The 25,468-nt window shown below is 35.6% G+C and overlaps 1 protein-coding gene across 1 annotated transcript in view; it reads right to left on the bottom strand.

Annotated features, from left to right (window-relative positions):
• Positions 1–2,241: 2,241 nt before the first annotated feature.
• TRIM33 (tripartite motif containing 33) overlaps positions 2,242–25,468 on the bottom strand; it is a gene marked incomplete at its 5' end in the record, with an annotated part of 177,353 nt that continues 154,126 nt past the window's right edge. The window contains 9 exons of the mRNA XM_044675523.1: positions 2,242–3,108; positions 3,188–3,238; positions 4,778–4,930; positions 6,966–7,040; positions 7,758–7,881; positions 12,165–12,511; positions 15,683–15,842; positions 16,933–16,996; positions 21,848–21,980. Coding sequence (XP_044531458.1) covers positions 2,896–3,108; positions 3,188–3,238; positions 4,778–4,930; positions 6,966–7,040; positions 7,758–7,881; positions 12,165–12,511; positions 15,683–15,842; positions 16,933–16,996; positions 21,848–21,980 — 1,320 coding nt within the window. The remainder of the gene's footprint in view (positions 3,109–3,187; positions 3,239–4,777; positions 4,931–6,965; positions 7,041–7,757; positions 7,882–12,164; positions 12,512–15,682; positions 15,843–16,932; positions 16,997–21,847; positions 21,981–25,468) is intronic.

The following is a 25,468-nucleotide window of genomic DNA, read 5'->3' on the forward strand; positions in this document are numbered from 1 at the left end:
CTTGGTTTAGTTTTGGTATTTGTTTGTTGTTGTTTTTGGGGGGAGAGGCACGCAGGGAGGGCTAGAAAATGGCATGGGAGAGAACCTAAAGCATCAAATAAATGAAGCTTTTCCAGGAATTTCTACTATAAAGAAATTATGCCAGTATGAAAATACTGAAACTTTTGACAAAGACATGGACATAAAACTTGCAAAATAAACCAAAATAACCCACCCCCCCCAACACACATTCAACTGTTATATGTTCAAAGTTGGTCTTCAGCTGCAACGTAATAGAAAAACATGCAAAATTGCTGGATACCAAGAGAATTTATATTCTCAAGGTCTAATACTACTGTATGCCAATGTATTCAACTGAAGAAAACTTCTTATCAGAACTTATATTCTGGATAGTGTGTAAGGAAAAAATTCAACTAAGTCCAAAGTGAATACGTTTGACCTTCAGTTTATTTGTAATCACTCAGCAGTGAATGGTTACTGGAGAAACAATATAGTTTTCTGAATATCAAATTCAAACGATTTGAAGAACTTCTAACATGGTCTTTAAGAACTAAACTTGCCTCATAACTCCACCCTCCCTCCCCAAGTATACAAATAGTGGAAAACAGAAAACTCTTGATAATTCCTTTAAAATAAAAAGATTGTGCTGATGAAACAATGGAGAATCATGAAAGAGAAAGCAAAGTACAGCCTATGTCAGGACTCAAAAGCAGCCCTAAGCTCCCTAAAAAGGTTACCTCCTGACATAAAAGGCCTTTCAATAAATGGGTTTTAACACTTTTATTCCAAAACTGATGAGGAAGGCAGAAGGGAAAGGAGGGAGAAAGGACTTGGAAGAAAAGTTCTTTCAAGTAAAAAAAGGTAGCTACTTTTGGAGGAAAACTGTTCTCTGCAAACATGAGTTTGAAATGAGAAAATATTTTAATGCCTCTTTTGTAAGTCAATTTATAGGAAGGTTTAGAAGCAAAATTTAAGATAAATCTAGGGAGGTGAGTCAAACCAGCACTTATGGACTCTATTCTTTGTTTTCTTTAATATTCTAGAAAGGCCTCAATATTATTTTTCTTCCCTTGGTAAATAAAAGAAAGAACCCAAAGGAATTTTGTACAAGCATTTCTTTAACAGTGTTTTTGTTGGTTCAAGATGAGCTAAAAATATTTACTTCTACAGTATAGTTAATCAAATAATTTCATTTCATGAATGGTCTATACTGTATGAACTACTCATGCTGAATGTGTAGAGAAAAAAGGAAATAGTTTGCCACAAATCTGCTGTGTCTGAGAAAATATCTAATAGCACATTCTTTTATTTTGGCCATCGTACATTGGTCTAATTTGTTCAAACAAAAGTAGGAGTTTTAAATGTTCCTCCTAATAAAAGGTAAGCCTGTACAAGGGCTAAATTACACATGTCTTGGATCTAAGCATTATTAATGAAGAGAAGAAAAATGAACCATTCCAGAGTAAAGTTGATTTATCTGCCTAATAATGCTGTGATCAGGGTACAAAGAGGCGGGAATACTCCAATGACCATTCAAGTGGGGACTGGCTAATTTTCAGGCTCCGACTCCTAGTTCTATGAGTCTATTCAAGTCCTTTCTGAGTCCCCAGTCCATGCAAATGTCCCACTTGGTGGACGGATGAGTAATCTAACCCCACCGGGTTTGCTATAATCTTTTTTAGACATTTCATTCATAAGCTGTTTCTGAAGAAAGCTTTGAGAAGTCTGTTCTCTATTAAAATAAGATAGAACCTCAAAATATGAATGTGATGTTAGAAATAGACAGCATATATTACAAATCCATTCTTGATAGGAACATTAGTAAGAATACACATTAGCTTAAAAAACAGGCTCAGCAAATGTTGCTGATCTGCCAGAAGTTTCAGTTCACTATTTACAAATAAGACAAAGTGAAATACAGGAAATTTTACACATTTGGTAGTTGACAGATTATTGTTTGCCAATAGTGGTCTATCAGAAAACTGATATGAAGGAAGACTGGATGACTGCCAGTAGTTACCTTCTCAGACTCAAATTTGAATGTACACGAGACTAAATTAATTTTGGAACGAACATTCTGCCTATTTCATGGGGGCAACAATACAATCAAATGAGTTGACCTGGGAAGTGCAATTGTGTGGAAGTGTGTATCTGGACAGGGACTCTTTATTATAAATATGCATGATCTAAGACTGAAGAGATAACATCTTTTTTTCTCCCCCCACCCCAACCCCAGCCTCACCTTATCAGCCCCAGTTGTACCCCTACCCACTAGTTCAGTAGGCAGGTAAGGCTGACCAACAAATCAACGAATGGTTGAATCCCTGTACCTAGCTATAGGAACCAGATTAGTTTTCTGAACTAATATAGAAAGTTAGGCCTAATGACATTCAAATGAGAAAAACTGATTGATTTAAAGTCATGATTCAATGTTGAGTCCACATTAGAGGGAAATTTGAGCAATGCTACTTTCATTTTAAAACTAGACAAGAACCCAGTATGGGGAATAATTTGATTTAGTAACTGCACTGGTCCAGTCCTAAGAGAAAAATTATCAAGCAACATGACTCAAATTATTTACCTGTACAGCCAGTATCCTACACCAATCTAAACCACACACGATCACCAATATTCGCCCATTTCTAAGTGTGAGAACACGGAGACCCGTCCTCTTCAGGAAGAACAGGAAACTTCAAATCAATTGTTTTTCTTTTATGTCTGCAAAAAAGCTGTCCCCTCTTTTTTGACAAGAATGTGTTTTCTGTCCAAACAATTTTCAATCTAATACTGTCTAAAAGCAAGCTACCAGCTTCTTCAAGGAGGTGGCCACCATAGGCAGGATGCCAGCAACACTTAAATAAGTTTTTACAATGTTATTAGGTCCATAGTATCATTCTACTTTATATGCACGGGTCTCTCATCTGATTTTAGGCGTTTTCGGCGTGGCTGGATAAAGTCTTCATCAGAGTCCTCTGTTATCTCACCATCATCCTCTTCTTGCTCAAATTCTGGCAAAGGTGGGAAGGTCCTGTCTGAGTAGATCTCTGTGAGTTTATCTTCAAAGTACAAAGCAACTGATTTCCCTGCCTGTGCTACTTCTGAATCAGCCTGCAAATAAAAGATAGGAACATTTACCTATTGGTAATGCACGTCCCTTCGCCAAGTGTGCATGGTCTGAAAAGCTTACCTTCAAATTAATCTCTTGTGTTTCTGCATAAACTTGAACAACTTTCATCATCTAAAAAGGATACCAGAGTCAAAAAAAGGGAAATTATAATCCTTTCTAAAGTTATGAGACTGCATAGGGTCGGTGACTAAAGTCAGCCATAAAGGGAGAACAGATTGCTGTGACTGATCAATTGCTTTAAAAAATTCAACAGAACACAACTTTCTTTATAAGGTTCTGTTTCTAAATCCACAGCAAGACCTTATTAATTTAAATCCCACTAATTCAGAATTTGTAATAATTCGGGCAGGGCTTAAGTACCTGTGCACTATCTAAGAAAAAAGGGATAAAAAAGCAAAGGATATAACTAAGAGGAATGGTTAACCTGCTTAAAGAAAACTATTTTAGAGCCCTTTTAAAAATCACTTTAGCAATATTCATTTGCATAGAGAGAACATACTAATGAGGGACTATTTTATTTACTGAACAAGTATAGTAGACCTCTTTGGCATCCTCTTGCCAGCCAAAGGTCCATATTACTATGCATATTGGAGGTAACCAAACTTCACCCTTAAAAAAAAAAATTTAACTATACTTTTTACCACTTTTATTTCTAATTAGTGAGATTTCACTGCAACTATCTTAGTACTGTCCTTCACCCTGCACCCAGTTACATTATCACAAACAGAATACAGAAGTTTTCCGTAATCTATTTTTATTAAAAAGATCTATTTCTCACATTTCCTCATGGGGTAGTAGTAGCAGATGTGATGGGTAAGTAAAAATTCACAGGCAGAAGCACATGTCTTTGTGGACATTAAATGGGACTCGTGGAATCGCACAGCACTCAGAACCAACAGTGCTGGAAGAGATTCTGGAATCTGAGGACAAGAATCCTCACAAAGGAGAGCTCCTTTCTCCATCAGTCCCTTCCCTCATTCTGATAAAGTCTTTCTTGAAGAGAACAAGAGCCTTGATTTCTTCCCATAGCTATCATAAAATCTGCTTCTGTGAAAGAGATTTCCACTGTATTTTTTGTCCAGGCCAAGAAAGCTTTTGTCCTTTAATAAAAGGCCTAAAAGATAAGCTCGCAGTAGAGCTGCAATGCTGGCCCAGAAAATTTAGTATCAATGTTCTATTCCCAGTCTGCAGTCAGGGAAGACAAAATATTGAACATCAAGAGTAGATTAATTATTCTTCATGAGGAAGTATGATGATGACTAAAATCTAATTGCATATAAATAATCTCAGCTATATCTGACATCTTTCTGAATTACTTTTAGCAGGCTATTTATAAGGCACACTTTCTTAATGTTTTTAACAGATTTGAAAAAGTCTGATCAGAACCTTAGACTATCTAGTCTTTGGACTCTGGTAATAACAACAACAAACAAAAGAACCTTTAACTAATCAAGGAATCTTTTCAAAGATCTTTATCTTTTAACACTGTCTCTTCTAAAGCATGATGAACTTTTCTCAGGTAGAAATGGTAAACACCCACTTGGTTCTAATGAGGCAGTTCTTAAAACTTTAGAAACTATTTTTTTTTCTGAGTTTGAAAAAACTTTTTGAAAAACCTAAGGGTCTACTACATCTTGGAAGCTAACATACTTCATTAAACCTTTCACAGTTCTTGAAGATCAACCGGACGTCTGCCACAAAGTCATCTGGGATTTGGTAGTGTTGGGAATGTTTCTTTTGAAGCTTCTTTTTCACTGTGGATAAATCCATTGGTTTCTTTATGATTTTATAGTAGTTTGGTATCTGAAAGGAAAAGAAGAGACAGAACTAAATAATTCCCCAGTTATATTTTACTATCTAAAGACTGAAAAGATGTACTATTTACTTAGGGAATTTGCTTAGAAACATTTCAATCTTGAAGACAAATTACTAATGAGTTTGAAAAATAAATATTAAGACTCTTCTACTTTAATTCCATCAATAAAAACATTTTAATAATAAGTATATGGCAAATTTATACTTTATGTACTTCATGTCAATATAGAAAAGCAGGAGTGGACAACCTGCTGATCAACGGACACAACTGGATCATGAAAGCAACAGAAAAAGCCTGAGCATATATGAAGGAAGAGGCTGTTGTTATAAGCCATACTGATAGCAACACAGTCCTGTGAAGGTACTCAACATTTTCACAGAACTGACACTGAAATCTGTATTTGTCAAGCTCACAAATTTATTTGGTTCTTTGTCAATAGCATTTATAAATTCTGGTCTCTACTCAGTCAGATTTGTCATCCTAGTATTATTTAATTAACAGAAAATAGTCAAACACATACAAAAATCAGTTTCTTCTTCTACAGCATCTGGACATTGCACAGGAACACTGGAAGTCATGGAAACATCACTGTTTGCAGGGAACAAAACATCTTCCAAGTTACTTACTCTGGGCTCTAGTTTTTATGATTTTTACCTTTCTAAGCTCCTATATTCAATTTAAGAAGAAAAACTGTAGCATTACACAACTGTGGAATAACTAACATAAAATGTGTAGCCAACATAGAATTTAAAAGGAACTTAAGGTATTTTTAAATCTGAATTTCACAGAAAAAGGAAATAGAATCTTTTTTTATTTTTATTTTTTAATATCTTACCTTCTGTCTTAGAACCAATACTGTATACGGGTTCTAAGGCAGAACATTGGTAAGGGCTAGGCAACGGGGATTAGGTGACCTGCCCAGGGTCACACAGCTAAGAAGTGTCTGAGGCTAAAGTTGAACCCAGGACCTCCAGTCTCTGGGCCTGGCTCTCAATCCACTGAGTCACCCAACTGCCCTGAAATTGAATCTTAAAGTAATGAAATGATTTGCCCAGTGTCCCACAGTCAGTTGTAGATTAGAATATTGGCCACTCAATCACAACCTCTGGCCTAGTATCTTTTCCTTATCCCACGAATCCACTCATTAACTGATGGATTTTTTAAAATACAAAAGTCAAGAGCAATATGATACTAATTGCACTCCAGTGAACACCCCTGACCTCAATATGATAACAAGGCTATAGAATTTTTAACTTATATAAAGAAATCTTTTTTTAAAAGACAAAACAAAAAACAACCTACAAAATCTCTTATAATTATTCATTTTATAATCAATGTCCTCAATATGGCGTTTCTGGGAGTAGTCCAAGTGATTAGGAGGGCTGGTGTTGGCAATGCAACTTTATTTTTATTAGGTCTAGTTTAAAAAAACAAACAACTTACTTCCTGTCTTAGAATCAATACGAATATTGGTTCCAAGGCAGAAGAGCAGCAAGGGTTAGGCAACTGGAATTAAGTGATTTGCCCACAGTCCCACAACTAGGAAGTGTCTGTGGCTATATTTGAACCCAATATCTCCCGTCTCTAGGCCTGACTCTATCTATTAAGCCACCTAATTGCCCCCAAGCTTAGTTTCTTTTCAAGGTTAACACACCCAGAAAAATAATTTGAGAGCTCAAAAGGATCTCCTAAGACCACTGGTCTAATCCTCTGATTTTATACATAGATATACTGAGGCACAGAGAGGTAATGTGCTTTGCCATTAAAGGTAAAGCTATGGCTAGGATTATATGACTTTTAATCCAGTGATCCTCCCCATGAACTAGTTTTCCAATAATTTTTACAACTTCTATGTCTTGAATTCAATAAAAAAAATTATTACATGAATAGGAGTCTAAATACCACACGAGTTTTAATAAATGAATTTCATTATCATTTTGCCAAATTCTAAACTCCAAATGAAGTCTTTGTTCTCTTAAGGATATCTCATCAAAGCTGGGCATGAAAGATAAGACAACTCACCGAAACAGGGACTGGTTCCTGGAATTCAATACTCAGTTCATGACAATAGAGGTAAAGCAGAAGACGTTCACATTTCTGGCTCCCCCAAAAAAAGTACAGAAAGAAAACTCATGAATTATCTTTTTCCTCTAATAAGATAGTCTTTAGAATTTGAGCTATCTTAATTCACTATTTGTGAACTGTTTTTAAGAACAGTTTGTGCATTCAAGGAAACCTGCCTTATTTCCCATCAGAATTTGTATGATTAAGGATCTAATGATCATCTTTAATCATCTATCTGGGATAAACAATTTGCTACCAATTAGCTAACAATTAGACTATCTTCTATACATAGATGATTGAGATATTATTATAATCACACTGTCATGTGAGAATTAATATAAAAAATCTTCTTGTATATATAGATGCCTTACTGGCTTGAGGGACCAGAAACTCTTCTTAGTATCCAGCTGAAATGTAAATTCTTTGAGACTTATCACCATAATCCACTACTTAAGATCACTAATATCCTCAAATGAAATCCACTTTAATAGAGCTAAGTAATCAAATATTTCTTCAAAAAGTGGGTTATTATCTAAACTAAACATCAAAAACTAGCTACTAGAAACATTGATTTCATCCTCATTAGAAGTTTTATGTAAATCAAACTGATACAAACCAACACCTCTGGTTTCCAAAATTGGGAGACTAGTCCTCCAGTGAAAATTGTATGTGTTGAGTGATTATTAAAGAAGTGCTACGTCAGCAGATCTCACTGAAGCCATAATGACAAATCAATTATTCAGCACTTACCCTTTGGTCCATGGGGCTTAAACCCTGTGCAGTTTTTCCCTTCTTGCTGTGTTGCAAATTGTCACAATCATATTCAACTTCAGGTTTCCCAAGATCTCTGCAAAATGTGCAAATCCATTCTCCACTACAAAGAGGGAGACACCCAATCAGTCCAAGTTCTGAAGATGATTTAACAGTTCATTTCCCATAGGCTCATGTGTCCCAGTAAAACAGACACATGAGGGAGTAATTACATATACCACCAAAGAACCAATGTTTTTTGAAATGGTTTGCTGTAGGTTCCTTTAAACCAGTGGTTTCCAAACTTTTTTGGCCTACCGCCCCCTTTCCAGAAAAAATATTACTTAGCACCCCCTGTCACATACTATCACCACCCCCAAATGCACCTGTGGCCATCACTGCCTCCCCGGATCACTGCAGCACCCACCAGGGGGCGGTGGAGCCCACTTTGGGACTCACTTTTAATCAGTGTTCCCCTTGTAAAGGCAAACAGACTTTAACTTGCTAAACTCTAATTCCTGTACATATTTTCCAGGAATGCAGTGACATACATCTGTACTTTGTTAGCTGGAGAGCCAATGCCATTCTTTTATTTTATCATAACCATTTATTTATGCTTGTCAGAGTTTTATATTAAATTTAAAAGTCTGAGAAGACGATCTGACTCTAGCTATTTCTGAAGAGTTTCACATCAATGTATCCTAGAGTGGGAGGACACTGCTAACATATCTAAAACTATTTATGTGGTAACTACAGCACCTTTACTAAATGCCATCTCTGCCTCTAGTGACAAAATTGTAAAATGCCAGCATCCTGGAGTATTTTAGGGCATGGCATAAAAGAATATGGAATAATCCTTACATTCAAAATCAAAAAACTAAGGGAAAGGACCCACAAAATATAGATCATTCAGGTGAAAGCCCTTAAACAATTTTGGCATGGTTTAACCAAATAAAGGATTAAACATTTTCAAAGAACAGAATTAGTTAATCGGATCTGCTTTAATCAATCAGGATTAAGTGTCTAACTGCTTTCACAGCTGGTCTGTTTGTTTTTTTGGTTTTTAAAACCTTACTTTGTCTTAGAATCAATATAAGTATCAGTTCCAAGGCAGAAAAGCAATAAGATATAGGTAATTGGGGTTAAATGACATGTCCAAGTTCACACAGCTAGAAACTATCTGAGGCCAGATTTGAACCCAAGTCCTCCTGACTCTAGGCCTGATACTCTATCCACTGAGTCATCTAGCTGTCCTCTCAATTTGGTTTTACACATCACTCTGTTTATATACTTATGTGCAGATTCTGAAATGAATGAATATCAATGTTAATCTAAACCAATGTGTCTATGTTGGGCACTGGACTAGGTGTAGCATTTAAACACAATGAAAAAATGATAGCCTCAACTAGAGCAGGGGGAATGAGACATGCACATAAATAACAATAATAAAATAAAAGAATGGGAGAAGAACATAGGAATGACTACATTCCTTTGGCATGAGAGAATTAGGTATATTAACATAACATTTGGCAGGGGAATAGAAATGAAGTTTATGGTAGAGGTGTTAACTTGAGCGAGGATTTGAATGAAGAGAAAGATTTTAAAAGGTAATAAAACTGTTTGCAGGAGGCATAAAACCACATGCCTACTCTAGGCATGAAAGATAGCAACAAATGGTAGAGAAATGCAAGGTATGGTAAGTAGTATAGTTGGATGGAAAATATATGGTTAAAATTAGATTGTGGAAGGCCTGAAATGCTAAGGAATATGTTTTATTCAGTAAGGAACTGACAGTCATTGAATGATTTTAAACAGAGGCATAATATTATTAAATTTGTACACTGAGACATTAGGAATAATATCTCAATATTCTAGGCAGGGAAAAGATGAGATTTGAAGAAGAAATAATAGTCAGGAGATCTCACAACAGTTCAGATGAGAGATCATAAATACCTGAACTAAGATTTTGATCTAAAGCTGCTCAGAGGTCATTTAATACAACTTACTTATTTTACACATATGGAAACTGTAGCGGTTACTAAATTATCAGAGGGAAAGAGTTGAACTTAGGTCCTAATTCCAGGACTGTACGAATAGAAGTAAAGAAAAGAGGAGAGGCAGGAGTGACAAAGCAGGAGAGTAGACCCAATTGGATGTGGAGGAAATGAGGGAAAGAATGAAAGGCAAAGAAATAATCAACTCTCTGAGGTTCCAAATCTGGATGATTAAAAGAAAAAGAGGTGGGCTGTGTCATCAGAAACAGATGTCAAGAGTAATGATAGGCTTTGTGTAGGAGAATTTAAGAGTCAAGCAAAAAAACTACTTTTTTTCTACATTGATAATATACCTTAAAAAAATATTTTCTCATTCTGCATTCTGAGTCTTTCATTGCTCTATCAGGAAGAGTGCAGAAGTTTCCACTATGAGTCCTCTGAACTGTGGTCAGTCATTTTGCTTATCAGAATTCCTAAGTCCTTCAAATTTATCGACTTTACAATATCACTGCTTTTGTATATATTGTTCTTCTGAATCTGCTTACTAAGAACTGTATCAGTTCATATGTCTTCCAAATTTTTCTGAAATTGCCCCATTAGACATTTCTTACAGCACAATCAACAATTTTATATCATAATCTCAGAACAATAAAATGGTTTAGGGTACTTTCCAAAGCACTGTAGCAGGAAAGAGCATTAAAGATGGGATATAGTCCAAACACTATAGAAAGGAAAATTGTTCCACTAATTTTCTCTACCAAGGATACAGTAGAAGGTACAGTAGAAGGACCTGGGTTCAAATATCACCTCTGAGGCTTACTACTCATGTGACATTGTACAAGAAATTTAATCTTCCTCAACCTAGGTTTCCTCATCTTAAAAATAAAAGGTTTTGATTGGATGGCCTCTGAATCCTTTTAATCCTAGTGCTATGATCCCTTAAAACCTTTGGACTAGAAAAGAAAATAAAACAGCAAATATGGAGTGGATAGTTCAGAAAAGTGAGGTAATAAACAGTAAGTGATTTATGATACCTCTGAGGAATTCAAGGCATCTGAATTAGACAAAGTTAGCATTGAGTGCAGAAATCACTGATACAGGATCAGTGACATCTCTAAAAATATGGAGAAGTCCCAAAAGATAAGGGGAAGTATAAATGTTGCATTGATTTACAAAAAAAGGCAAGAGAATGGACTGTACAAACTACTTAGTCTAAGACCAGTGACCTTAACTTGGATTCCCCGAAAAAGTCAAGATTAGTCAGTCAGTTGGGAGTAACCAATGACCCGCTGGTGATGAAGAGTTTGGTTCACTAGCCTGGCACAGAGGCCTCATGTAGTACTAATGATGGGAGAATTCAATCAGTGAGTCAACGAGCTTTTACTAAGCATCTACCTTGTACCAGGTACTGGGGCTGAGCACTGGAGATAAAAAGAAAAGGCAAAAAATAGTCCCTACCCTTAAGAAGCTCACAGGCCAACAACTATGTATAAATAAGCAAACTACAGAACACTTCAGAGGGAAGTCACTCAAATGAAGGAGGCTGGGAAAGGCTTCTTGTAGGAGGAAGGCCTCTAGCTGAGATCTGAAGGAAGCCAAGAGGGGGAGATGAAGAAGGTCCCTACTTGAAACAGCAGACCCTTTCTATAATAATTCCAAGTGGTCCAAAGTCTATGTTTGAAAAAGTCCAAAAAAACAAAGAACCTTCCAAAGCAATCCATTCCAAAACTATATAGTCTAAATACATATCCCTAAATTTTATTCAGTGGTCCTAGTTTATACCATACATGGTACAAATAATATAATTTCTCTCTCACTCCATAATTCTTCAAATATTTGAAGTAAATGATCACCACCTCCCTACAAATCATTTCTATCCAGGCTAATTATTTTTAGCTCCTTTCATCAATTCTCATACCAAGTATTATGTAGCAAATTCACTCTACCCTACCCCACCCCACCTCAACGAAAAGCTGTCCCTCCACTCCCACCCAATTAAGGAAAAAAACACATACACACAATATAAAATTTACTTAGAAATGGAGTTTTAGGCAAATAAAATTGTTTTAATGGTGATGTGTTCTATTTTAAAAAGACTTAATCTTAAGGAAGAAGAGAATAAATACCAGTGAGGTCAAGACACTCGCTATATAAGAGATCAGAGAATGATGTATTCCTTACTGTCCTAATAACTTACCTTTTAATGCTGGATCTTGGTAAATTCAGCTTTTTTATATGTAAAAAGGGAAAGTTGTTTAAGTTATCATGGGTAACATGGCAAGTCTCTAGGCAGAAATAAGGGGCTCTAAATTTATGGGAGGGGGAAAGTTTGGGGGACCAGATTCCTCAAAAAGAAACCCATATTAAAAGTCCTAATAATTTCAGGAAAAAAAATGTATTTCTCTTCTTGTACCTTGGAAAGCTAAGAAGTGTTGGAACGTGGCAGGTGAGGTGAAAGACCTTTGGGCACTTTTCACAGCATAAAAGGTCTCCGCCATTTTGGCACACAGCACACCAATCTTCATTTGGGTCATCCTCTTTGTTGTTGCCTTCACCAGTCCTCGAGGAACGATGCATTAGGTTTCTCATTGGAGATTTTCCATTGACGAGACTGCTGAGGCCTGACTGTTTACAACTTTCACTGATATCCATAGGTTCTGTTTTCACATGATTTTCCAAACTTCCTAACGCATCCAACTCACTCTCCAGATGCAAGTTGGTTGAGAGAGGTGGTGTCAAGCTGCTCTCAGGACTGCTCAACTAAAACAAAACAATAACATCAAAGTTTGACAGAATCATCTTGTTTCAGGGGCAGGTGGGTAGCTCAATGGATTGAGAGCCAGGCCTAGAGATGGGAGGTCCTAGGTTCAAATCTGGCCTCAGACACTTCCCAGCTGTGTGACCCTGGGCAAGTCACTTGACACCCATTGCCTAGCCTTTACCACTTTTCTGCCTTGGAACCAATACATAGTATTGATTCTAAGACGGAAGAAAAGGGTTTAAAAAAAAAGAAAAAAGAATCATCTTGTTTCTCTTAAAGGGGAAAATCACCTTAGGGAATTTAAGTACAGAGTTTATCTGTCCTACTCATAATCTTTCTTGATCATTAGAGGGTACTGGAATCACTAAAACATTCTAAAAACTTTTTAAATAGGTTTCTTGAGGATCCTAGGGTAAACATAAAATGCCAGTTCAAGATTGTTGACTTTTTCACTCTTTATGCAAGTGGAATAGGAATGCCATGGATCATCCTAAAGTCATTTAAGGCATCCTAGAATATGAATTTTAGGAGCAGTATTTACTTTAATCATAATTTTCTGTAAGCATATTAATTAGGTAACAAAAGGCAATTATTTCTAAATTTTATCATTGACTTGTGGGTTTACTTTAGACTTTAGGAAATCTCTGAATAATCTGCCCCTGCCATATGTCTTTCTGAAGTTGTAGAGAATTTATGAAATGGAAAAGGGAAATTAGTCAAATGATCAAAAACTATTCTGGAAATCAACAACCTTGCACTGTATTACTTCAAAGCAGATATATAAAAGTAATATTTATTCTGGTATGAGAGAATATGTTATATGTTTATAATATGTTCTATATACTTGTACTAAACTGTCTGAATAGAAACCCATTTTACCTGACAGAAAAAAAGAAAATGGTAAAAAACCCTCTAGATCTATTAAGTCCTTTATCCTTAAACATTCTACCACTCAAGTGCACATTTATGGCAATTGCAGTCATCTGTGAATAATGCTTGAGTTTAAAAGGTGATACAACTCCCATTTCTCCAACTTCCCTGCAAAATCTATAATCATAGAACCCTTGAAAGTCAATTCTGGACTTATTCAATCTTGAAACTAAACTATCCTTGCTATAAGCCAACTGGAAAGAAAGTCACAGGATTTGGGCACTGGGACTTAGGAAAGAATAAAGAAAATAAAAATTTGCTATGACAAAAGGAGTCTGGAATTTTATCTCTTCAACACCTATGAAACACTCCTTTGCATAACTATTTTGTAAAAAATCAGAAGTCAAATAAATCAGCTATTCCAAATATATTACTATATAGCACCTCTTTCATAATTCATATCTTCCTAGTCATTGGGACAGAAAAATGGGTGCAAAATAAAAATCCTCTTCAGCAGGAGCCTCTGAGTTGATGACTATGAACATGGACTCACATAAATATAGAACCTGGCTTCTGTAAGGCAGAAATTACTGACACTTGATTCACTGTTTAGATTCTTACTCACTATGAATTCCAGACTATAAAAAATAAATTTCATATAGAAATCTTCAATCTTTCTCTAGTTACTAGTACCTTCCCTGCTATATTCGAATCATCAATGTCTCTTCTATCCTTAAAAAGCATTCACTTGATCCATCTATCCCCACTAACTGTTGTCTTTTTTCTTTCGTCACCGAACTCTTTAAATAAGCCATCAATGCCTCACTTTTTGCCAAAGACCATAGGTCTTTTCTCAACCTTCATCCTTCTTGATGTCTCTATATACTATCAATCAACCACTTTTCCTAGATACTCTCTGCTTGCTAGGTTTTTCTGATATTTGTCTTCCTTAATTCCTCTCTCCTGGTTGTCTGTTCCTTTTCAGTCTTCTTTGCTGGATCTTATCCAGGTCACAGCTTCTAACAATGCTCTGTTCTATGACCTTCATTCTTATATTATTTCACTTGGTGGCTCTCATCTGCTCCCATGGATTCAATTATCATCTCTATGCAGTTGAATCTCAAATCTATATCACCCATACATTTCTCCTGAGATCAAGTCTTGAATCTTCAACTGGATATTCTGAGATATCTTAAGGTCAACAAGTTCAAAACTGAACTCCTTATTTCTCCCCCCAAACCCTCACCTCTTCTAAATTTTCCCATCATAGTTAAAGGCAGCCCCATGCCTTCTTCTTTAAACTATCAACCTAGTTATCTTCCTCAAATTTTCATCAGCACTTATTGCACATAGACAATTTAGTACTCACATGGCCATAATACTCACATAGGCCCTCGGCACTTGGATTATTGAAAAGTCTTCTGATAAGATTCCCTGCCTCAAGTCTCTTCCTACTCTAGTCCATCTTCCATTCAACCACTAAATGATCTTCCTAAAGCACAGTTCTGACCATGTCAACCCCCAACCTCCGCTGCAGGTAAACTCCAAAGGCTCTCTATTATCTCCCAGATCAAAATCCTATTTAGCTTTAAAAGTCTTTCACAACCCATTCCCTTCCTACTCTTCTAGTCTTCTTACACTTATATGCACCCTATAATCCAGTAACATTGACCTTCTTTTTACTGGCTCTCTTTCCTCATCATTTATCCTTGTTGTCTAGAAGGTTCTCTTCCTCTGTCTTCTACCTCCTGGTTTCCCAGGCCTCCTTCAAACTTCAGCTTAAATCTTACCTTCTATAAGAGCTTTTCATGAATATTCCACTTCTGCTCATTCTAATGCCTTCCACCTCTGAATTTACCTTCTACATGCAGTACTTAGTTGAAAGAGCAATTTGGTTTCTGCCCAGCATGAAACCCCAAGAATAAATGACTTCTAGAATTATAAACACCCTCAAACAAATGAACTAAAAAGACAGAAGAAACACTAGAGACAGGGGACAGCTGGGTAGTTCAGTGGATTGAGAGCCAGGCCTAGAGACAGGAGGTCGGTCCTAGGTTCAAATCTGGCCTCAGACACTTCCCAGCTGTGTGACCCTGGGCAAGTCACTTGACCCCCATTGCCTAGCCCTTACCACTCTTTTGCCTTGGAGCCAATATATAGTATTGACTCCAAGATGGAAGGTAAGGGTTTAAAAAAATATATTAAAAAAAAAAAAAAGAAAAAGAAAGAAAGAAACACTAGAGACAGACAAGTTTGTGACATTCAAACGTTCTTCATATGGAATTCCAGAGGAACCTTACCATGCATGCACTCCTCCTGCCATCCTCTGTTTTCTCTTGTTTCACAGTTCCTGAGAAGGTGCATATTTCTTCCTCAGTCCCAGGTTCTTGCTTCACCTTTACTTGGTCAGATTTGAAGCTAAGACTGGCCTTCTCTGTAGTTCTGCCTGATGACCCACAGCTGGAAAGTATGCATATGTAAATATGTAACATACAAAACTAATTACTATATTATGAGTAGCAAACAAATGGGTGTAGAGGAAAAGCTAAGTGTCTCTCACAATGAAATCTCATTTCTTTGCTCCCTTTCCAATAAAAATAAGATATTATTGGGGCAGCTAGGTAGCTCAGTGGACAGAGATACAAATCTAGAGACAGAGGGGTCCAGGGTTCAAATTTGACCTCAGATTTTCTAGCTATGTGACCCCAGGAAAGTCATTTAACCCCAATTGTTTAGCCCTTACCACTCTTCTGCCTTGGAATCAATACTTAGTGTTGATTCTAAGACCGAAGGTATAAGTAAAACGAATAAAGAAAAATAGTTGCATTTTTTAAAACATCTGTGCTATCCAAGTTGTCCAAGGATGCTAAGATTATATCATTTTAAGATACTGAGATATTTGTATTTAAAAAGTACTTAGCTTTGTAAATTTTCACTTTCCTGGTTAACTAGTTTAGAACACTGATGAATTCATTTCTGAGAGAAATGGAAGCCTTTCTGAGAAAAAGAGGGGGTAATACTGGTATTACTAATAAGCAAGATCCATTAATTTCATTCAAAGATGAAAACTGAACTGGTATCTCCTAATGTTGGAATGAAGGAAAGATAAGGTCTATCCACAGTGTCTAAAGAAAAAAGAAATGACCAGGAGGTCCTAGGTTCAAATCTGGCCTCAGACACTTCCCAGCCATGCCTGGGCAAGTCACTTGACCCCCATTGCCTACCCTTACCACTCTTCTGCCTTGGAGCCAATACATAGTATTGACTCCAAGACGGAAGGTAAGGGTTTTAAAAAAAAACAAAAAACTGGAGGTTTATCCTTAGGGATAAACATCTTCTCATTCTATCTACAATCTTCTCCAGTACTCATATAATAATATCAATCATTTCTTTGATATATAATTAAAAAGGGGAAAAAGCTCCAAAAGGTCTTTTTTTCTGTATGATATAAAGCATAATTATCTTTACTTTCAATGAGAATAAAATGTACTACCCACAGTTACCATCAAAACTTCTATCGGAGATACTTCCAAGAGGTGGTAACTCTTACCTGCCTCGACTGCCTGTGCTGGAGGTACTTGGTGGCCTCACAGGTGTGTGTGAATTGGATAAGCCTAAAAAACACCAGGGCAAAAGGTATGTCAAAAGCAAATACAAAAACATAGTATTTTATATTGATTGCCTTTCTCAGTACTTAAGTTATGTTTATTTATTTAACTAGAATTAGTAATTTTAGAAAGTGAGCCCTAATCTTCAGGTCACCAAGAGAAACATGAAGTGGTTCATTTCTAAATAATGCTTTTATTTGGATGCCTAGGAAATATTTTTTGAAAGTACATATCACTATTCAAATCTACATTTAAATTCTAATAGATGCACTCAGTCACAAATAATATCCTCCTGATTAATTGGTACTGATATTTGTAGGAATTCATAGAATACAAAGATTTGGAAGCCAATCTGGTTCAACTCATATCTAGTAATCCTCTGTATCATTCTCAGCATGTTACCTCAGCCTTTACTTTAAAAACTTTCTTTTAAGGAGGGAACCAAAAGCAGTCTATTCTATTTTCTGGACAGCTCTAACTGCTCAGAAACTTTTTTAAAACTTATTTCCATTCATTGTTCCTTGAGAAAGCTCTGTGGTCAAGCACAACAAAACAGATCTCCCATTTCATTTCGAATCTCCCAGACAGGCCCCTTCATTCAAAGACAGCTATCAGGTTCCCCTAAAACTTTCCTCCATTAGGTAAAACATTTCCTAGTTCCTTTCATTGATTTTCATTTGACATGTTCTGTAGTCCTCTCACAACTTCTTAGCCGCCCTACAGCCTATAAAATGTAGTACCTAGAGCCGATACCTCATTTCCTTAAAACATTATGCTTCTTGGAAAGACCTCCAGAAAATGATGCAGAGTGAAATGAGCAGAACCAAGAGAACATTGTACAAAGACACTGAAACACTGTGTCACAATCAAATGTAATGGACTTTTTTACTAGTAGTAGCAATGCAAAGACTCAGGACAATCCTAAGGGACTTAATGAGAAAGAACACTATACACATTGAGAGAAAGAACTGTGGGAGTAGAAATACAGAAGGAAAATATATGATTGATTATGTGGTTCGATGGCTATTTAACTGGGGTTTTGGTTTTAGAAGAACATTATTACAAATATGAATTATATGGAAATAGGTTTTGAACAATGACATATGTATAACTCAATGGAATTGCTTGTCAGCTCCAAGAGTGGGGAGGGAAGAGAGGACGGAAAGAACATGAATCTTATAACCATGAAAAATATTCTAAATAAAATTTTTAAAATGTTTTAATTAAAAAAAAACATGTTTCTCTTTGCTGCAGATGAAAAATGAATGTTAGGGGCTGACATGTCAGTTTCATTTCAACAGAATAGGAATAAAACATGTGCAAGGCGTCTTGCACCTGGGCTAGAAAGACAAAAAGGAAATAACCCATGTCTTCAAAGAGTTTACATTCTACTAAGGGGATATATAATACATGCACACACAAATAAACACAGTAATTTCAAGAGGAAGAAAGTACTAATAATTCCAATGGCTCAGAGCTTTAAAAGACAAAGATTCTAAATGGAAGAAATAAGGAGAGAATAGGAGACATAATATTGGCATAGGAGACAGAAGAAGGCCAAGGAATATTGACTTTAGGGCAAAGGAAGACAAAATAGAGCCAGACTATGAAAGACTTTTAATGTCAAACTGATGAATTTATATTTTATCCTAGAAAGGGAACCTCATAGTGAGCATATAAGCCTCTATTAAAAAAAAAAAACAACAAAACCTGCTGTTTATATATTCTTTCCAATTCTATACTGATAAAGTTGATTTTTTTAAATTTATGTTTATTACTACTAAATTTCATCTTAACTGATTAGACTTACTCTTCTAGCCTACCCAAAGGAAAGTAATCAGGATGGTAAACTGAAGAAAAGAAGAACTAGAAGCAAAGGGAATGGTAAATATATGATTATTTTTAAGAATTTGAAAAATAAATATGTAAATATGTAGGAGAATCAAATTTATTTTGATTGGTCCCTACAGCTAGAACTAGAAACAATCACTAGAAGTTACAGAGATAGATTATGTTCAATATTAGGGAGGAAAAGCCTAATAATTAGAAGTCTCCAAAAGCAGAATGGATTGTGTTTTCGTAGGTAATGGATTCCCCCACTCACAGGCCTCAAAGCAAGGGCTAAATAAATGCTTCTTAGACATCTCTCATAGATGTCACCACTCATGTCACCGGCCATTTTGTCAGTGTGCTTTCCATGATTTCATCAAAGTTGTGATAAAAATGTTTAAAAGGGCAGGGTCAATGACATATCCTGGGACACTCCTCTAGAGATTGTTCTCTAACTTGACATAAACCCACTTGTGATCAATTTCTATGGAATCAATTTAGCAGTTCCAAAATAAATTATCATCTAAGTCCACATCACTAAAATAAGTCTATAATGATGGCAGGAAAGACTGTCAAATGCTTTGGTGAAATCTAAGTATAGTCTACTACAGCAGCAAAGTTGCACTCCTCTGGACATCTGCCAGCTTATCAGTGTCCTTCATAAACTTCAGTTCCCAGAACCACATACCATACTCCAAAGGAGGCCTCTCAAAGGCAGAGTACAGTGAGACCATCACCTCTCTATTCTTGGAAACTCTGGCCCAGCTAATGAAGTCTAAAATCTCATTAACTTTTTGGACAGCTATATCATACTGCTGACTCACACTAAGCTTGTAGTCCACTAAAACCTTAGATCTTTTTTAGAACTTCTATGTATCCATGGTTCTCCCACTTTATGCTTGTTAAGATGGGGGGTGGGGAGTGGGGATAGGTATGTGCCAGTCAAGCAATACTTTACATTTATTCCTACTAAAATTCATCTTGTTAGAGATAAATCCATGCTCTGGCCTAACAAGATTCTTTAGGATCCCCAATCTGTCATTCACTAGACGACTTGTATCTCCCAACTTTGTTTCATCTACAAATCTGATGAATATACCAGCCAGAGTCCAAGTCACTGACAAAAATATTAAATAGAGCCCCATAGATTCCTGAGGCATTCCACTAGAGATTCCATGGTGACATGGAATAAAACAACTTCCATTCAACCTGCTCTGAATCTATTTGACAGTACTATCTAATTTATATCTATCTTCTCCACAAGAATAGACTTGTTAAGATGACTTCCATGAACTGATACAAAATGAAGTAAGCATAACTAGAAGAATATTGTACACAGTAACAGCAATATTTTTTGATCAACAACTGAATGACTTAGTTATTCTTAGGAATATAGTGATCCAAGACAATCCCAGAGACTTGTGCTGAAATATGCTACCTGCCTTTAAAGAAAGAATTGTTGGATTCTGAATGCAGACCAAAACAGATTATACTTTCTTCGTTTTTTGGTTTAAAATCTCTTCCACAAAATGACTAATACGGAAAATCATTTTACATGACTGCACATGTAAAATCTATAACGGATTGCTTATTGTCTCAAGGAAAGGGGAGAGGCAGGAAGGGAGGGAGTTTGGAACTCAATTAAAAAAAAGAATGTTAAAATCATTTAAGTAAAAAAGAAAAAAATTTTTAAAAAATAGACAACAAAGTAAAACACAGAAGAAAAAAACCAATTCACAGCATTCCCCTCACCTAATAAATAACCTGATTTAAAAAAAAAAATTAGATCAGTTGGGCAAGACTTCTTCCTAATGAAGCCATGTTGGTTCAATGTGATCAGTCCTTTCCATTCCAGATATTCACCAGCCACCTCTTTAAAGACCCCTTCTAGAATTATCCCAGAAGTTCACTGCTTGTAGACTCATCTGTTTATTCCATTTCTGAAAATCAGGACATTTGCCCTTCTCACAATTCTCTGGTGCCTTTTCCATCTTCCACAGTCTTTCAAGTTGCACTAAGAATGGGTCTAATCACCTTGGGCAGTACTTGCAGGACCTGAGATGGGCAGGATGGGCACTTGGGCAGCTAAGGGCTCTCTTCCTATATCCTTATTGATCCCAGCTATCAACTCCCTGTTAGCCATTTTTTATTCTTAGCCATTTCGGTCATCATTTTCCTTTGCAGAGAAAACAGAAACAAAATAATTTGAGTAGCTCTGCCTTCTTTCTGTTGATCTTATGATCCTACCCACCCCAAATAAAGGTCCTATCTTTTTTGCTTTTAATATGCTTTCAATATGCTTTTAAAAGGTCTTGGTAATTGTCTTCCATTTCCCTCAGTGAACTCAGCTCAAGATCCAGCTGGAGCATTTTTGACACCACTTTTATATGACTGAATCACTTAAGCTAATCTTCTGTCACCTGACCTTTCTCTTACCTTCTGCCCATTTTTTCTTTAAGTCATACTATATAGTAATAACAGCTTGCATTAAATGTCAAAGATGCTGTTGTCAAATACAGTACAAATTCAAGTTTTATGATCCCAGGTGAACCACCTACTAGTGTCACTAGATAAAATATTCATATACAAGCTTTAGCAAAACCTTTTCAAAAGACATCAATTTAAAAAATAAGTGTAATTTCCTAATTTTTACTCTTTTTTAAAAATATCACTTATTAAGGTACTTTTTAAGAAATGACATAAAACTGTCTTGAAAAAGATTCATTTTTCTAATTTCCTCTCCAACTTATAAAAACAGAAGAAATCAAACACCAACTTATAACTGCAGCTACAGACAATGAGGCCCAGGGAAGAGAACAGCATTTCTTAAATTCTGAACATTCACCAATACAATCCTGAGTAAAAAGAAGCATTAATATCATTACCAACTATATGAAATGTTATCACTAGAATTAAAAAAAAAAAAACTAGGAAAAGCAGAGATGTAAAAATAATGTCCAATACTTAAAGGTACCTGTTTATTTTAATATCAAACTTAAATGCTATAGCAACCTCTGTTCACTTTACCTGATGATCCTGGTGAGAGGGCAGAGGGTCCAGGAGAGGGATTCATAGTACTTGTAGGCTGTGGGGGGAGGTGACTGCCTGAGATATATCTACTTAGGAGATTATCTAAACTACTTGAACCAGCATCTTCCAACTAAAGAGGGAAAAAAAGGACAGAATATTTTTATCTAGGCAGAAAATTCCTAAATTCAACAATTAATAGTTTTTCACTAGAAATATTTTATTTTACAAAAAAACTTAAGGACAATGAAGATGAGATTAATCAGACCTAAACTAAATAGAATCATATGTTCATCATTTTTTCTTCCACTTTGTGAATCAGCCTACTATTAAACTGCATGATATCAAATGCTAAAATGAATAAAATGCTTTAAATTTACATTAATCACACAAAAAATAACTCCATATTTTAATCAATGATGGGAGAATAAAATATTCTTATACTCCAGGAGGTTAAGGGACTATTTTTGTACCCCAAACATCATTAGACATTGCTCCTGATGAAATGATGCTATATATAGTCAGCTAACATATTGCTGTCTCTGTCCTCTTTCCCAGTTTTCCGTAGCTCACCAGAGTTGGCCTCAAAGTCACAGATTAGACCTAGATTCAAGTCCCTTAACCTCCCAGGGCCTTAGACAGAGAAGGTGCTGATCTGCATCCCCAAAGGAAGTTTCTTACCTGGAGTTACCTACAAAGAAGACATCATAAATCCTTAGGGAAAATGTGAAAGCCCCAATATGACTATGTTGCTAAGACACTATTTTCATTAGCAAGGCAATAAATGTGAAAACAAGTCTAAAGATATTCTTCATTGGCATTTAATAGCTGTAATTAAACTAAATATATTAAGTCCTTCAACAAACAAAAAAGAAAACATTAAAACACATCCAATTTAGTTTACCTGATTAGTTTTTTATTTACCGCATTAGCTTTTCAAAGTGAATATATCACCATTTAAAAGCAGACTTTAAAATGCTTAAAAATTGTGGGATAACAAAAAATGATTTCTTATCTAATTCATATGTGCTCCCTATTTTTTAATCACTGTTCTGCCTGCTTTCAAGTGAACTAACTTATTCCTTAGGTCTTTAGATGATACCAGTTCTTTTGTTTGAAATGGTTTCCTAATTCCCATGATCATATTCTATCCCGCAGTCATTCTGGAGTATAATTTGGAACTATATCTCTAGTTATTTGAATGTCATTCAAAATCATAAAAAAAAAAAAAAACACCTTTTGACCCAAAATATTCATTCCACTTTGAGGTCTATCCTACAAAGAAATTTTTTAAAATAGTAAAAGGACCCAAATGTTCAAAAATATTTATAACAGTTCTTTTCGGGGTGGCAAAAAACTGGAAAATGCCCACTGACTAGGGAAAGCTGAATTATGGTATGAGTGTTATGGATACTCATGCTATAAGAAATGAGGAAGAAAGTGAGAAGAGACTTGTATGAACTGATACAAAGTGAAATGAGCAGAACCAGGAGAACAATTTATACAATAACAACAATATTTTAAAGACAAACTTTGAAAGACTTAGGAATTCTAATCAACACAATTGACCAACTATAATTCCAGAGGACTCATGATGAAACATGCTACCCACCTCCAGTTAGAGAGGTGATGGATTCAAGAGTGCAGACTGAGGCTTATGTTTTGTTTTGTTTTTGACATGGCCAATACAGGAATTTGTTTTGCTTGGCTATACATGTTTGTAACAGGTTTTGTTTTTCTTGCTTTCTCAATGGGGGTAGGGGGAAAGAGGGAGATCAGAGGGAGAGAATTCAGACCTGAAAATAAAATAAAATTCAATTGGAAAAAGAAAAAAAGTTAGGGACACATGCATGCCCCAAACCACTTTAGCTTTTCATAGTAACTCATGGTTCTGTTCTTGTGATCCATTCAAATTATTTTAAGAAGGCTACTTATATTTTAATAACTCAAATTTACTGCAGGAATGATATGGAGCCAACCAGATTATTTTTGTCTTTTCTCTTTAATTCCATGACCTCTTCATCACCACTTACTCCCATATGGAAGAGTGGTTCGAATTGGAACAGGATACAACAATAACAACAAAAATCATAATAAGTAAAAGTAAGAACCTATCTGAGTAAAAATATTCAAAACTGCTCCAGGAAAAACAAACTATAAAGACACCAATATGTCTAACAATTGGAGAGTGGCTAAATAAATTATGACCTATTAATGTAATGTAATAAAATGGTAACACAAAAAAATGGTGAATATGAAATTTATAAGGAAATACAGGAAGATCTATGTAAGGTGCAGAGTGAAAGGAGAACCATAATTCTGTGAAGTGCCAATAATTGTTTAAAAGGTAAGTAAAGCAAAGAAGATGGAAAAGGGGGCTAAAAGATGCTTTGGGCAGATCTAGGGGGGCAAGTAGAAACAAAAGTATTTCTTTGATTGTTAACTTAAGGGCTGGGGGTTCTGTCTTTGGTAAAGTTAGGACTGTTTTATTTTTGTTTAAGAATTATCAAACACATAATAACAAGTAAAAATATTTTCATGGCCAAAAAAAAAAAAAAAAAAAAAAACAAAAACAAAACATCCTTTCAGCTTCAACTATAAGTTAAGCAAAAATCTTTCAAAATACTTTCCCTGATTAGACAAAGGAGTCTTGGATCAATTTTCTCTGTTCCGTGTATTTAAGTATACATTTTGTTTCTTAAGAAGAAATTGTATGTGCCTATAGGGATAGAGGGACTTGCCTATAACTTACAGTCTTCTACAGGGTACCGAAAAGCCCAAATGGCCAGCCCATGGGTCACAGAAATAGCATGGTCAGAGGGAGAACTTGAACTAGGTCTTCTTCACTTCAAGGCTTAGCTATCTTCCATTTAAGCAATTTTCTTTTAGAATCTGTGATTTTATCAGTGTAGTTGATATCCAAAAGTCTTTAAATATAAAATCCATGTAATTTCTATTTGAGGAACTCTTGACTATTTGAGGTAATCATGAGGAAGCAAAAATAAACCTGTGGGTAGGTAACCCAAAAGTTAATTTTGGATTTGAAATAAAATTATGATTTATTTTATAGTTTATCTTCTAAATTACTTTATTTAAGCTACTAGTGTACTATGAAAATTAGCTCTTAAACAGGCATGGTTGTAGGAAAGGTATCTGAAAGTATACTAAGTGATGGACAAATTACCCCAGGATTAAAATTCGATGTATAGGTCACTCAAAGCAAATCATTCACATGTAGATATTTTATTTTTCTTTATGACTTTTTCTTCACTCAGCAATCCCGGATGTATACACTAAATTCTTTAGTTCAAAATTTTGAACTATTTCACCAACTTCTGATTCATGTGTTTTATCTATAAAAATAAACCTTAGCTAGGATTATTTGTGCTACATGTTATGTTTTATGTGTTATTTGTGTTATGAACTCTGTCTCATTCCCCATAATTGCTCCATCTCTTTCCTTCCTTCTGCTTACAGACTAAGGTCATGCCACAAGCTTTCTCAGTTCTCCCCAAATATTTTTTAAAACTCCTCATCATGAACTATTTTTGAATTCTCTCAAGTTAGTAAAGAAGAGTGTATCTATTCCTCCCTAATATTAACCATTCTCCATGCCCCTCT

Source organism: Gracilinanus agilis, chromosome 4, assembly GCF_016433145.1.
Source record: "Gracilinanus agilis isolate LMUSP501 chromosome 4, AgileGrace, whole genome shotgun sequence".
Lineage (NCBI taxonomy): Eukaryota > Metazoa > Chordata > Mammalia > Didelphimorphia > Didelphidae > Gracilinanus > Gracilinanus agilis.